Genomic DNA, 14549 nt, shown 5'->3' on the forward strand with positions numbered 1-14549 from the left:
GACTCGGGTTCACTCCATGCCTCCGTAAATAATTGGTGATATTACTGCCCGGTGCATATATTAGAAAATAGCTGAGCGCACCTTTCCGCGTCTTCCCTCAACCTGGGCATTTTGCTTCCCCACAATGCTGAATCACTCGGGCTCCGGGGTTGGTTAGTAAATACAAGCAGCACTGGAAGGGGTGGGTGAGCTCCCCCTGCGACGCCCGGCTGTAATGCTGCCGGCTTAGGTAAAACATTAGAAGTCATAGGATAGAGTCCAGCAGCTGGTAGAGTAGAAGTAGGAGAAAGAGGGAGAGTGAGCGACAGATAAATCTTCAGGAGGTGAGAGCGAAGGGGTATAGGGTGGAGCGGTCGCTGCGGGTGCATTCCTCGGGGTACTCGCGTCTGCTACGGCGAGAGTCACTCTTCGCGGGGTTCCCCTCTTCTTTTTGCTCGGGTGCTGGCGGTCCCATGTCCGATTGTCCCACACATACCAATACTCCATTTGGTGAGGCTTTTCATCTTCCAACATAATTCATAGCATAGTTAATTTTTCAGAATCGAAGGATCCTTCTTCTGCCCAAACCCCTCAACCGGTCCAACATGGACCCCGAAGAAAGAAATTTTGGGGTAATTATACTCCTTACAGTCTTATTTCCTCACCTGCCAGTGACAGCCTCTTCCAATCTTCTTTACTGAGTTGGTGGTCTCTTTCTTTTTGATTGGTTCATGTCTACATCCCGGGACGGTTGCTATGTTCCTGTTTCACAGTGCCTTCTCTTATCCGAAGGTTAACCGTTACCTCTGGCCATTGTGTGCTGTATCTTATCCGGAGGTTGACGGTTACCTCTGGCCATTGTGTGCTGTATCCTTGAGGGCTGGTTCGAGCTGGGTTTGCAGTCGCATCCTCAGCAATGTCCCTCGAGCTCATTTGCAATTCAGTCCTGCGGCCTGCAGGCTTCGTCTACTTTAGGCACTAGTGCTAAGCTGGGCGAGAGCTGAATTAGCTCCCTTTTCTAACACTAGTTCTTAGTGAAATCACTCTGTTCTTACTAGAGTCCATGTTGAAACTCTAAAGAACGAGCAAACCAGGATTTCACAAGTGAATCACATAAAATGAAATTAGGACAGCCTCCCATGAAAATGAGCATACTTGCAAATGCTCAGTTGTTTTCCGTTTCCCATGAATTGACATCACAAACGACTTGCTCCACAATAAAGCAGCATTAGAGCTCATATTTGCCAACTTGGAAACTCTATTAGCTCGCTATATCTCAGCTGAAAAGTGGTTGGCTTTTTTTGTTTGGTTGGTTTTGGAAGACTGCAACTACCCTCATTTAAACTGGCAGAGATGTTCATACCATTATTTGTAATGACTGCATCTCAGAAAGAGGTGCGATTTTTAAAGTATCAAGGAATAAGCAAACACATGGGAAGCCTTGTTTTACAGAACACATTTAAACCTATCTTCAAATAATTTAACTTCATTGATACAAAGGGACATTAGCAGAGAATTTTTCCTACCATTAGAACAAGGCATAAATAAATATAAAAGTATAGGGAACCAAGCAAAACAACATACCTAGCAATAAATTGCCAGCTTTCACCTCAGAGTAAATGCAGTGCTTGCTTATTAAAATGGTTCTATATGTTGAGACTATTTAGTTTCTGTTAAGTCCCTTTCACATGACAATCTCTAAAAAGATTTTAGACATGGAAAACTCAACACTATTTATTTTCCTCCCAAAGAATCTTGCATGAGGCTTGTGCACGGTTCTTAGAGCCAGAGATCATTTCTCAATACAATGTGCAGAGACTTATTGGTGAGACTCCTAAATGGAATTATTACATATTTTTCCATATCCCTGAGTCAGTAACACACCTTTAAGTTTTTCATATATAATATTTTCATAATAAACATTTATAGAGTGTGAGGCAGGAATCAGGTAAGTGACTCACCTTCATCTAAAGGTACCTCTTCCCCCTCACATAGGGAAGGAAGGAGGGGCTGCAGAGGTTCCATGTTAATTATGAGTTGCTTGTTCAAGGAAGGAGAGCTGTGACTCTGGATAATGCTGGTTCTAAAACAACAGGGAAAACAGGGTCACTTTGTTCATAAGGAAACAATTACAATCATATATGGCTCATCTCAGAAGCGCTTTGCATAAATTATGATAGGCCTTGAGCTATCAAGGCTGTGCACACTGAATGCCACTTTCAGCTGTGTTATGCTGCACCCTCAGCAGATATAAACCTTTCAACGTCTGAAGTGTAAGAGAAGGCTTCGTGCAAGTGGATTTCCATTTATGCAGCCTAGCTTCTTCTCACCTCATGCAGGATTGCAGTGTGTTGCTCCTCTCCACACTGCACAGCAGACAGGATTATTTAGCTTCAAGGAAGGGAAAAGTAGAGAGGATACAAATCATTTTGCTGAAGTTGTTCCATTGCCTCTGGGACTGGGTCAAAGATTTGCTGTGGTTTGAGCAAGGCAGATTAAAGAATAAAGCAGGAACAACTCTACCCCTTCAGTCAACAAGTAAGCACATCTCTCATTCTCACACACCCTAGATGTGGTCTCTCTACACTATGCCTTCAGGACCTCAAGCTGGTTTTCTTGAGTTTCTTACTGGGCTCTAACATGCTTTCCTGGTAGCAGGTGTTGAATTTTCTTAGAAAAGTTGAAGAAATGCTGTTAATTCGCTTCAGTCATGTGGCTCGCTAGCCTAAAATCATATTACAGAGAAAATAGAAATGGCTCTTTAAAATAAGTTACCTAGGACTTACATGATACAGGCCTGAAGCAAGAGTTCTGCAATAGAGCTGAACCATTACATTATAGAATATTTATTTTTGACAAAAGCAAAGATGAAAGGAAAGAGGCTTCTGTTTGACTTCAAACAGTATATAGCTTTGCATTCAGGATAGGCTAGGAATACTGCCCATGCCCTGGTCTCATCATTTATCTTCAACCTCCTCCAGATTAGGCTCTGTTATAAAATTGCAAGTGCAAGAACAGGCAGCAGACCCAGAAATAGTGCTAAATTTTCACAGGACAGATTTTGAGTTTGCATAAAGACCCAACTTACAATTCCACATAGAGAAACAAATTAAATAAAGCACCTATTGCAAGTGAAAAAAAGGGACTGTGTGTTCTTGAGGGTTTGGGTACACTGAGGATCCAGATGTAATGTGACCTAAAGCAGCACGTCATTAAATATTTCTGGGGATAAACAAGCTTTCTTGCTCAATTACCATGATTCCCTGCTCGTTAACATATGCCCAAAGCTACTTATGTCCTCATTTGCATTATGTGAGCAGTCTCCAATAACTATTTAGTTTAAATTTTCACTATCCAAAGAAGTTTTTCACTGATGCATGACTGTAACTATAATCACACCAACCCAACAATACCCCTGCGGGCTTATTAAACATACCCATATATGTACACAAAAGTCTTTCAAAACTGAACAAGAACTAGGAATAAAACTAACTAGGACTAGGAATAAAATGGAAATTTCTCTCTTTGTTGGGATCAACTTTGTTGGGAACAACTTTCTATGTCATAACACAGAAAATAATATAAGCTACTTATCTGACTGATTGATTAAAGACAACTTCAAAGCAGCACAGATTAAATTCCCTTGCGTAGGGGACAACATGCTATTGTCAGAATTTTGACGCTGGCAACACATCTTTCCCAAGGCTTGCATGCCTCAACACGGGAGCTCAGAACTACAGTCATTGCATCTCACAGTAAAGGAAAGAGAATTTCTATGCAGAGCATAATAATCCTCCTCAATACTTCAACTTCAATATTGAATGTCAAAACATACCTGTGAACTTCAGGAGGTTCCCTCAGGATCTTAGAGCTTGCCTCCACAACCTCTTTGGCTACTTTTCCACTGTATTAAAACATGAATTAAAAATTCAAGCCAATACTAAGAAAAGTTATACATACGTGAACAATTAAGTTACTCTCAAAAAGAAAAACGCAACAAATTTTTGATATTAGAAAACCAGCTATATAGTGCATATGTAACTTTCCAGATTTAAAATCCTGTTGACCATTTATCTGCAAAACCACTCAAGAAAAAGCAGCCTCTTGTGGGAGAACACTAGGTTCTACACTGTAATTACATTGTCCCACTAATGCATCTCTATTCCAGAGTTGCCCAGTAAAAGGGGAACTCAGTCTCTATACTAGCCACAAATCCTCATTTTATAGCAATTATACCAGAAGTGGGACTCTGTTCTGGTGGAACTATTCTTTGGCAGAAGCTTGCATGAAGCCACCAATTTATTTTATAAAAGATTCTAGAGAAACACTAGAAATACTTTTCAATCCTGACCTGAATTAGGTTTGAACAGGTCCTCAAGAAGGAGGAGCCCTCAATTTGCCATGAATAATTACTGAAACTTTCTCTTACTTTCTAAAATGGTTAACCATGAAAAAGAAACAGTAAACACCCACCTATATCGAAATCTACTGCCTTTGAAAAATATTTTGCTGCTGGTCATGGTCTTGATCTGACTAGATTTTGCATACCTTGAAGAAAAAGAACAGAGGCTGTCACATTTTCAGCACACAAGGAACCTGATATGCAAAAATGAACAAGACCAACTACAAACTTTTATTTTTATACTACAGGGTAATATTCAATAGTTGGCCTTTCCAACTTTTTATAGGCCTATATACAAATCTTAATATAAAGCTGCACATGAAACGATTTAGATAGTACAGAATGACTGAGCATAAAACAAGTAGATAGGAAAGCAAGGAAATAAAAGGCAGATGAGTGTTGCATCTCTAGGGACTTTAATTCATAGGATGAAGAAAAGATTGTAACAACCCAACAATCCCTAGGACAAGTTCTCCTTAACACTACTACCTTGTTTGCAGGAAGATGTGGCTATTTCCACTTTCCCACTAGTAAAACAAATAAGGAACAAAGAAACAGTAACGCTTGTCTCCAAGAGCAGTTGCATTTCCCATGTATTTATACAGTCAAGTTATAAGCAGGTTACAACATATTCTACTTCTCCTCCCTAATCATAAAGTATGCAGCAACCTTTTATCACAGCAATCAGAGTTTGACCTACAAAGATCATGTACAACCTCAGACATGGCATTTCCTTGATGTTCTGCGGTTTTGAAATGACAAACTGATTTCACATCGATTCTCTCACTCTTGGATCTTAGTAGATGATCATCTACGATTTATAGCTACTTGAAAATAATCACAGCAGTCAACCCTGAGCCTGGATTGAGTCATGAATAAAGCTCCATTTTTCAAGATGTGCTGAAAGATCGCAATCTTAGCTTAAATTTCAAGTCTCAAGCTCTTCTAGCAGAGGAAAGGCCCAAATATAATTAAGGCAAAGTGTCATTATCAGGAATTATGTGCAAGATCTGGCTATGTCTGTTCTAATTAGAATATCTTGTTGATATACAGTACGTAAATGGACAATCGGGCCGTAATATCTATAATACTCTTAAGTAACTAAGGATCCACAATGTATAGTTTGGTTTCTCTGACTGTACAAATACCCTTGCTGCTTTTAAACTACTATCCTAGCTTTTATTCACAGATTTCTTTGGAGGGTTGGGGTTTTTTGGTTTTTTTGTTTTGTTTTTTGCACATTCTGCATATTAACCATTACTATTTCCCTATCAATCAGCCAACTTCCTGGCCATTGAGTATCACTGCGACTCCCCACTTGACTAATACAGTCCTCTTAAGACCCACTGAAACGTACACAGGCAAGATAGTTTTAAGCAATCCCGTTGAAGAAATAACCTCATAGCAGTGCCCTGAAGCCATTTGGAAAGTAGAAGAGAGGAAAACATACATCTGTGACCAAAAGCCAAACAGTAAATATTACAATCATTCAACTACAAAAGCAAAGAGATGATATTCCTATGAGCCCACCTCAGACATCTTTCCTTTGAGTACCAATTCCTCTCCTTTGGGTATAGATAAGAGGAACTGTTCTTTCAATTCCCCACGTTTAGTTCTAGTAACATAAAACTGTTTGAACAAACAACATGCACTATTTTCCTACTTGTACACACTTCCAAGGGAAAACATTTCCTGATGATCTTTTTATTAACTCAGTCTCAAGCAGAGTAGACATTTACACAGAGAAGAATTAACAGCTGTATTGTAGCAGCTTGTGTTTCCTGTTTTTTCATCGAATATTTTAATTGTGTAAATTATATTGAATATATTATTGCATTAGTGTTAAAATAAAAGAAGGAATCTTCTCCAAAATAAAGCAGGTCATTAACATCCACATTAGGAAACATGTTCTTCCTACCCAGTTAAAAACCTACCTTTATAACAGCCCCTGGTGTTGCTATGCTCCAGCAGAGAAACAACAATTTTTATAAAACATGCAAGATGCTGTAAGGAGAGACTAAGTAGCAAGAATAAAAGCTATGTTCCCAAAGGGAAGTGTTAATAAACAAAGAGAAAGATCTAACAAAGTCACTTGAGGAAAGAGAGGCAGAAAAAAAAAAGTCTATGGGTGATGAGGAATTATTTTCAGGATCTCTTTTGGAGAATAGGAAGGATGCTTCTTTTTTTCTTGTCAATTTACAGGCCACATATTTCTTAAACTAGATATCTGTCAATTTTCAAAATTGATCTAAGAATATTTTCCTTTTTTTAACGCATTGTACAGAATTTTTAATCAATTCTCACTAAACAGAGAGCATTACCTACTGGCAGAAGAGCCCAGAGAATTAAACATATCACACAATCTCTTCAGTTTTCAAGGTACTCAGCAGCAGGGCTACGATTAACAACTATGTTCCCAGACACCAAGTATGGTACCCTGTCCATCTGACTTCACGTTACAGAGCTGCAGAAACAGGGTGCTGGAAAAAGTTTAATTATTCACTCCCCAAAGCCTTCTGCATCTTTCTAATTTTAAAGATTTTTGTAGTACTGGCTTGAAATGAAGTCATATTCTCCATTAAGATGGGTATATTCTGTTCACATTTTGAATCCTGCTAATGAAACAGAAAACATTTCACATTGAATTGTCTTCTACTCGCATGCACGTTACTTTTAATATAGATAATGGAGTTAAGTTTACTTACTTATAAAAAGCCTGGTTCTCCACCCCACACTTCCAAAGATGCTTGCAAGCTGCTGGTGTAGAGGTATGGAAGGACAGCATAGCCTTTTTCTAAGTGCAAGGAAAAGAAGGCAAATAAAAGCAATGCAAATGTCAAATTCTGAAAGAAGCACTGCTACTGAAATAGCAGGATCTGACAGCAGCACCATGAACTGGATACCCTGAAGACCAAGTTTCTCTGTATAGCCTCAATCCATGGTTCACTCACAGAAGTACAACCCATACGTAGTTGATATTCCAACTGCCCGTGCAACTGCTTCAGACATAAAAAGGGATGTTTTGAGGGGCTAGAGAAGAGCATATAAAGAAGTGGTTTCTGGGATAAATCTACCGACCACCTTCAGGCCAAAAGGACAGGAACAAAGTGTCTATGTTCACTATTCCCTGTTGCACAGTTGCTCTGCTGCTTACCATCCACTTTTCCCCTATTCACTATCTCCTGCTGTCAAATCCTCCCCGGTACCACATGACCAGCCCCTGACATCTCGAGCCTTATTTCCTTCTTCTGTTTTCTGTTCATCACCCAGATTGCATCCAAAGCTATATCACTCTGCCAGAGGTGATAGAACTCATTATAGCATACAGTAGGCAAAACCTCTAGATTACAGTGCTAACAAGCCAATGGCAGGACTCCTAACTACCTAGATCAGACTCCAGTCCAGTTAGCTAAGCAAGATTTGAGGAGGTGATCCTAATTAGCTAAATCAAAAGATATATCATTCTGATCCAGGAATCAAGGCCCACCTGAATTTTCGATCATATAGAGATACTGCTCATGCTTTAGAGTGGGTGCAGCTTTCATGCTTTCAAAATCCAACCATTAAAACGTGACTAGTCAAACAATCAAAGCCATCAACAATCAGTGCAGCACTGCATGAAGGTTAGGGGACAAATGTCTGATCTCTTTGCAAATTAGACATTCTCTTGAAATCAGTAATATTCATTTTCACTTGTATTCTGCATTTTATCTACAATATGAAATATAATTATTGTTTGTTTCAAAGTTTAAGATCACAATTAAAAGATGATAGTATTAAATTTTAATTGACTCTAAATCAAATACACAATTTCAGTAAAAACATTAAACCTGACCTCTTTCTGAGCTCCAAACACATAAAAAGTCTTCCCTTCAAATTTCAATTTATAGACATCATACCTAAAAAGAGAAAAATCATTTAAGTATCGGAACAATAGATAGAGCTACAGGTAAGAAAAGCGATTTGCATGCAAATGGCACTGATTCCCAAACCCAAGTAGGCTATCAAACAAGAAATAGCCTCATCTTATAACCTTTAGCATAAAAGCACATACTATTCTAATTTCCTTCAGAGTACAGAACATAAGCCTGGAGTGTTTGTTTTACATTCCTATGCACCTTCAAAGAATTAACTTTGGCTGCTGGAAAAAGAGGAGGAAGTAAAAAGGAGGAGACAGAAGCTTATGCTTACATTCTGTAATACAGTCTAGAATTCCTTTCACTTAAAATCTTAGAATCTGTTAGGTAATTAAAAGTGAGGGAAGACTCTTAGCATGCAGACGTCGCATAAAAAGGCATATGACTTTCCAGATGCAGACACTTTCTACCAGCAACTTCTTATCCATATGCTTATTTGTTTATGGTCCTATATTACACATCATATTGCTAACTGAGTACTTACAAATAGTCACAGAATCACAGAATGGTTGAGGTTGGAAGGGACCTCTGGAGATCATCTAGTCCAACCTCCCTGCACAAGCAGGGTCCTCTAGAGCATATTTCCCAGGATCACATCCAGGCGGGTTTTGAATAGCTCCAGGGAAGGAGACTCCACTACCTCTCTGGGCAACCTGTGCCAGGGCTCAGTCACCCTCACAGGAAAGAAGTTTCTCCTCATATTCAGATGGACCTTCCTGTGTTTCAGTTTGTGCCTGTTGCCTCTTGTCCTGTCCCTGGGCACCACGGAGAAGAGCCTGGCCCCATCCTCTGGACACCCTCCCTTCAGATACTTGTACACGTTGATCAGATCCCCCCTCAGTCGTCTCTTCTCCAGGCTGAACAGGCCCAGCTCTCTCAGCCTTTCTTCATAGGAGAGATGCTCCAGTCCCTTCATCATATTGGTAGCCTTCAGCACTACTGGAGAGAATCCAGCGATGTCTCTCTTGTACTGGGGAGCCCAGCACTGGACACAGGACTCCAGGTGAGGCCTCACCAAGGCTGAGTAGAGGGGCAGGATCACCTCCCTCGACCGGCTGGCAACACTCTGCCTAATGCAGCCCAGGATACCCTTGGCCCTCCTGGCCACAAGGGCACACTGCTGGCTCATGGTCAACCTGTTGTCCACCAGGACTCCCAGGTCCTTCTCGGCAGAGCTGCTTTCCAGCACGTCAACCTCCAGCCTGTACTGGTGCCTGGGGTTATTCCTCCCCAGGTGCAGGACCCTGCACTTGCCTTTGTTGAACTTCAGGAGGTTCCTCTCTGCCCAGCTCTCCAGCCTGTCCAGGTCCCTCTGAATGGCAGCACAGTCTTCTGGTGTGTCAGCCACTCCCCCCAGTTTAGTATCACCAGCAAACTTGCTGAGGGGGCACTCTGTGCCGTCCTCCAGGTCATTGATGAATACATTGAACAAGACTGGACCCAGGACTGACCCCTGGGGGACACCACTAGCCACAGGCCTCCAACTAGACTCTGCGCCATTCACCACAACCCTCTGAGCTCTGCCATCCAGCCAGGTCTCAATCCACCTCACTGTCCACTCCTCCAGCCCACACTTCCTGAGCTTGCCTAGGAGGATGTGATGGGAGACAGTGTCAAAAGCCTTGCTGAAGTCCAGGGAGACAACATCCACTGCTCTGCCCTCATCTCCCCAGCCAGTCATTCCATCATAGAAGGCTATCAGAGTGGTCAAGAATTCCCCTTCCCCCATCTCCCCTAGTTTAAAGCCCTCCTTACCAGGCTGGCCAGCCTGTTGGCAAAGACACGCGTGCCCTGCTTGGTGAGGTGGATCCCATCTCTCTCCATCAGCTGTCGATCTTCAAACAGGGTCCCATGGTCATAGAAACCAAAACCCTGCTGCCAACACCAGCAGCACAGCCAGTTGTTAACTTGGAAAACCCATCTACTCCTCCTCCCATCCTTCCCCCTCACTGGCAAGATTGAGGAGAAAATGACCTGGGCTCCCAGACCCTTGACCACCATTCCCAGAGCTCTGAAGTCCTGTTTGATGGTATCCAATTTGCCCTTGGTGTCGTTAGTGCCCACATGGAAGAGCAGCAGAGGGCAACAGTCCGACGCATGGACAAACCTTGGCAGTCTTTCCATGACATCTCGTATTCAAGCCCCTGGCAGGCAGCAGACCTCTCTAGACAAGAGGTCAGGTCAGCAGATAGGTGCCTCTGTCACCTGCAGCAGGGAGTCACCCTTGGAGCCATGCCCAGCTCCTCCTCAGCCTGGAGGGTGCTGAACTTGTTCCTCAAAGGCAAATCTTGAGGAGGAGCAAGAACCTTTCTCCTTCTACAAGAGGTCACCAGTTTCCAGCCCTCTTCGACAGCGTTATGATGTACCGTTACACACAGCACAGAGCCCTCCAGCAACTCTGCTGCAGTGGGGGGCGGGGACTCCTGGAGCTGCACAGTCTCTGAGAATACCCTGTCCGTCTCCTGCTCATCTTCTCAGATGCTACACAGCCTACTGACTTACTCCCATAACTCCTTTACCTGATGACACAACTGGTCAACCACAGCACACCTTCCACAGGAGAGCTGTCTGTCAGCCCAGGCCTCACAGAGAGGCCCCAGGCACTCCCTGCAGCCTGACACCTGTAGAGCTGCCTCTGCTGTCAGAGGGTCTGTCTGGGTTGAAGCCTCAGACACAGCTGATGCAGCAACTCCAGCAGCCACTGGGGAACATGCTCTGCAGCATGTCATGACCATGCCTGGGGAAGGACACACCACTGTGGAAAATGGAGAGGTACCTTCTTTGCCTTCTGGCACCCTTCTACACAAACTGCTGCCTCTGTTGGCTGTGTTCTAGGCCTGGCTCTTATATAGGCCCCTGCCTAGCAGAGACTCACAAGGGTGCTTGACCCACCCAATCAGGAGCCACCTGAAACAAAAGCCCCAACTCCCTCAGAGAGCTCGTTAGCAGCAGCCCCACCTAGCTAGAGCTTCCCAGGAGAAGTCCACATCATAGGAAAGAAAAAAAAAAGTTTGATAGCACTAATTATTGGGTCTTGGGTCACTAGGTTATACATCTATGTCAAAATTTCATTTAGCCAAGTTTCAAAGTACAACCTATGAATGAAACAGTGCTACATAATATTAAGGCAATATGTTGCCTCTGTTTAAGCTGTAACAGAAATGTTATTACCACAGTTGAAATGGAGACAGTCTAGTTTCTCATAAACTTAAGATTTTAGATAGCAGATGGTTAAAATGGAAAAGTTCCTGGGGGTAAGGAGGAATATTCTATTCAGGAATTTCTAACAAATTATATTATTCAAAAACAGACTGATTTTTGGGACAGATTACAGAGATTCAATATGCTTTAGAATCTTCCACAGAGATTACTTATTTTCTGAATCCAAAATTATTTGAGAAAGTATAAGAATACATTTTGAAACAACAATAGGACAATAAGTCTTCAAAGCAAATCAGGAACCCAAAACCACTTTGTTTGGTCTAACTGAAGTAATAAAAAAAATTCATGTAATGTGTTGACCTTTCACTGATAATAATTTACTCTGCATCACGTCAAATAGAACCAATTTTTTTAAACGTAAACTAAAACATATAGTATGTTCTGCTTTTTTTTTGGTGACAGTTGAGGAAAATATCTTTCAGTGTGGCCATCATAATTAATGTGTTTCTTAATGCTTAGTGAAGTCTATCTGTTCTCAAAATCTGTTGAGAAACACGAAAATCAAAACATGGTAAACCTCAACTCCCAAAGCATGGCGATGCATGCTTGGCAAATCATATTCACTCCTCCCTCCAGCATAGAATGACATTATGGTTACACTGTCGTTATGCCAAAAGCATAAATCACCTAAGTACTGTTACTAGGACTACCTGAGCTTAACCCTAGGGAAACTATGGTACAAATCCAGGATAACTAATGCACAGTATTTGACAGACACAACCCCAGTGCTCTCCACAGGGAGATGAATAGTATAGAGGACTACGCTGAGATTTCAGAGTAGTCAGCTCTCGGGGAGGTATCTATGGATAGGTCGGGAAAAGCCCAGCTCTATACAAAAAAACTATCTCACCATTTCTTTACCTCCTGCCCATCTCCTCCCACACAACAGGCTGGGAGCACTGAGGCGAAGCAGCAATGTCCAAGCAATCACTCTTGGCATCTGTTTAGCAGCAGGGCTAAAAGGAGATGCCCTGATGTCTGAGCATGTTCATGCTCACCCCGTACCCCACTGCTCAGGGCACAGCCGCTATTTTCACAATGCCTGCAGGAACTGAATTTTACATCTCCCTTTAGCGTGGCCGATGCTGGCCAACCTAGTCAAATGTTTTACAGGAGAAGAAAAGAAGTGCCAGACAAACAAAGGGTGACTGCCTAAGTGTCCTCTTCTTAAAAAAAGAGGCTAAAAAAAAATATTCAAAGGCATTCTCCTCTCCTCTGCTTACCAAATAAGATCTTGTTTTCTCTTCTAATTGGAGCAGATTAATTGAATGAGGAAATGGTAACATTTACAGGAGCCAAATAAAGATTCATGTGGATACTCATAAACTTTTCCAGACATCTCTGCCAATAAGCCTCTCTGGTGATTTACAGCATAGTAGAGAGGGATGCTCAGCCAGAGAAGCACTCTTATTTAAATTTAGGGTTGTGCACTGTGTGGACTAACTCACCCTCTGGAATAATTTTCTCTGGAAGAAGAATAAGACTAAATTATTATTATTCTACTTCTCATCTAAGATGCTTTAAAACTGAAATATGATGGGACAGAAAAAGGAATATTCACTTCACAGACTCACAGAATGGTTGAGGTTGGAAGGGACCTCTGGAGATCACCTAGTCCAACCTCCCTGCTCAAGCAGGGTCCTCTAGAGCACATTGCCCAGGATTGTGTCCAGACGGCTTTTGAATATCTCCAGGGAAGGAGACTCCACAACCTCTCTGGGCAACCTGTGCCAGTGCTCTGTCACCCTCACAGGAAAGAATCTTTTTCTCATGCAGTTAGTTCACCTTAAAGAAAGTAAATACAGGTGAAGATACTAGGAAGAAAGGAAAAAGACTCTCATACATATTATTCTACTCTTACTTCATATGCTTACCATTTTAACAAATGAATTATTTTATTCCCCTGGAAAACTACAAATCCTGCAGCTGTGAATCCTAAAAATGTAGTCGTCCCTGTCGAGTCCTTTAAAGAGAAAAAAGAAACATGTAATTTTCCCCTTATCTACTGAGGTACTTCTTACTGATAGTATAAATTCTTACTTCATTATAGTTTACCTGCATTTTATTTTCATTTTAGAAATAAATTTTGCCTGCAGATTATACATTTCTGAAGAGCAAAGACTGCTCTTGGCTGCATAGGCCTCATTCATGTCTAGCCACTTAACTGAGTAACAACATCTTGTGCTTTGCTTTTATTTACTTGTAGCTAATGTCACATAGGGAATCCCTAGGGATATTTACTATTTTGGTGAAAACATACTTCTCTGTATTGTCCCATTCTTAAAAGTGCTGGCTAAATATAAACCAGAGATTCACATCTACTTCAACACTGATGTTTAAGATTTCACAACACCTTGTTCCTTTGTGACATTTCCAACAATTATGTTGGAGGTGTTGCTAACAGATAGCATTTACTACAGTAAGCAAGTACTTATTTCTGGGTGGAAGTCAGAACATCTGGTGATATTTGCCTTTAAATTAGGAAAGATCATTTTTTACTTTCAATTCCACAATAAAAGTTTTGGCTCAAGTTTTTTGAGTAAAGATTCAGGTGAGTTTTATACTAGCTGGCTTTCCCGTCCTTCCCAAGTTCCAGACCCTCACCATGCTAAAGTTAACCTGCCTTATTGTTCCATGTGATCTATCAAGAAAATATGGGTAAACAAAAACAATGATGCTGCTTGGGTAGGAGCCACAGAGTTGCACAGAAAGATGTAAGGGGCCAGGAAAACATCTTGCTTTGCAGCCCACTTCCAAAAAACTGGAATATTTTCCTCAAGCACTCAGCTATGGGCCATGAACCCTGGCATGCTCCGACACTATGAGCCTCCCTGCATGGGCAAAGAGGACATGCTGAACCACTTTGGATTTTGTCAAGTGTCAACATATGTCTCCATGATGCCCTCTGAAAATCTGCAGTATGGTTTGGAAGTAAAGTTTACAAAGTCACTGACTTCAGTGAGCTCTGAACCAGGCCCCATGTCTCATACTAGGAGCATCATTTCTAGCAATGTATATGTGAATTCAGT

The 14549-nt window shown here is 41.6% G+C and overlaps 1 protein-coding gene across 11 annotated transcripts in view; it reads right to left on the bottom strand.

The window, feature by feature from the left end:
• Nucleotides 1-14549, bottom strand: part of LOC104150098 (FERM domain-containing protein 3) — a 172808-nt gene that overhangs the window by 22209 nt on the left and 136050 nt on the right. For all 11 annotated transcript variants that reach the window (XM_068926266.1, XM_068926259.1, XM_068926260.1 and 8 more), the window contains 6 exons: nt 13395-13483; nt 8217-8280; nt 7087-7175; nt 4453-4527; nt 3815-3883; nt 1941-2062 (listed from right to left, as the gene is read on the bottom strand). In XM_068926266.1, the coding sequence (XP_068782367.1) occupies nt 1941-2062; nt 3815-3883; nt 4453-4527; nt 7087-7175; nt 8217-8280; nt 13395-13483 (508 nt within the window). The remainder of the gene's footprint in view (nt 1-1940; nt 2063-3814; nt 3884-4452; nt 4528-7086; nt 7176-8216; nt 8281-13394; nt 13484-14549) is intronic.

The sequence above is a fragment of the Struthio camelus genome, chromosome W, assembly GCF_040807025.1.
Source record: "Struthio camelus isolate bStrCam1 chromosome W, bStrCam1.hap1, whole genome shotgun sequence".
NCBI lineage: Eukaryota > Metazoa > Chordata > Aves > Struthioniformes > Struthionidae > Struthio > Struthio camelus.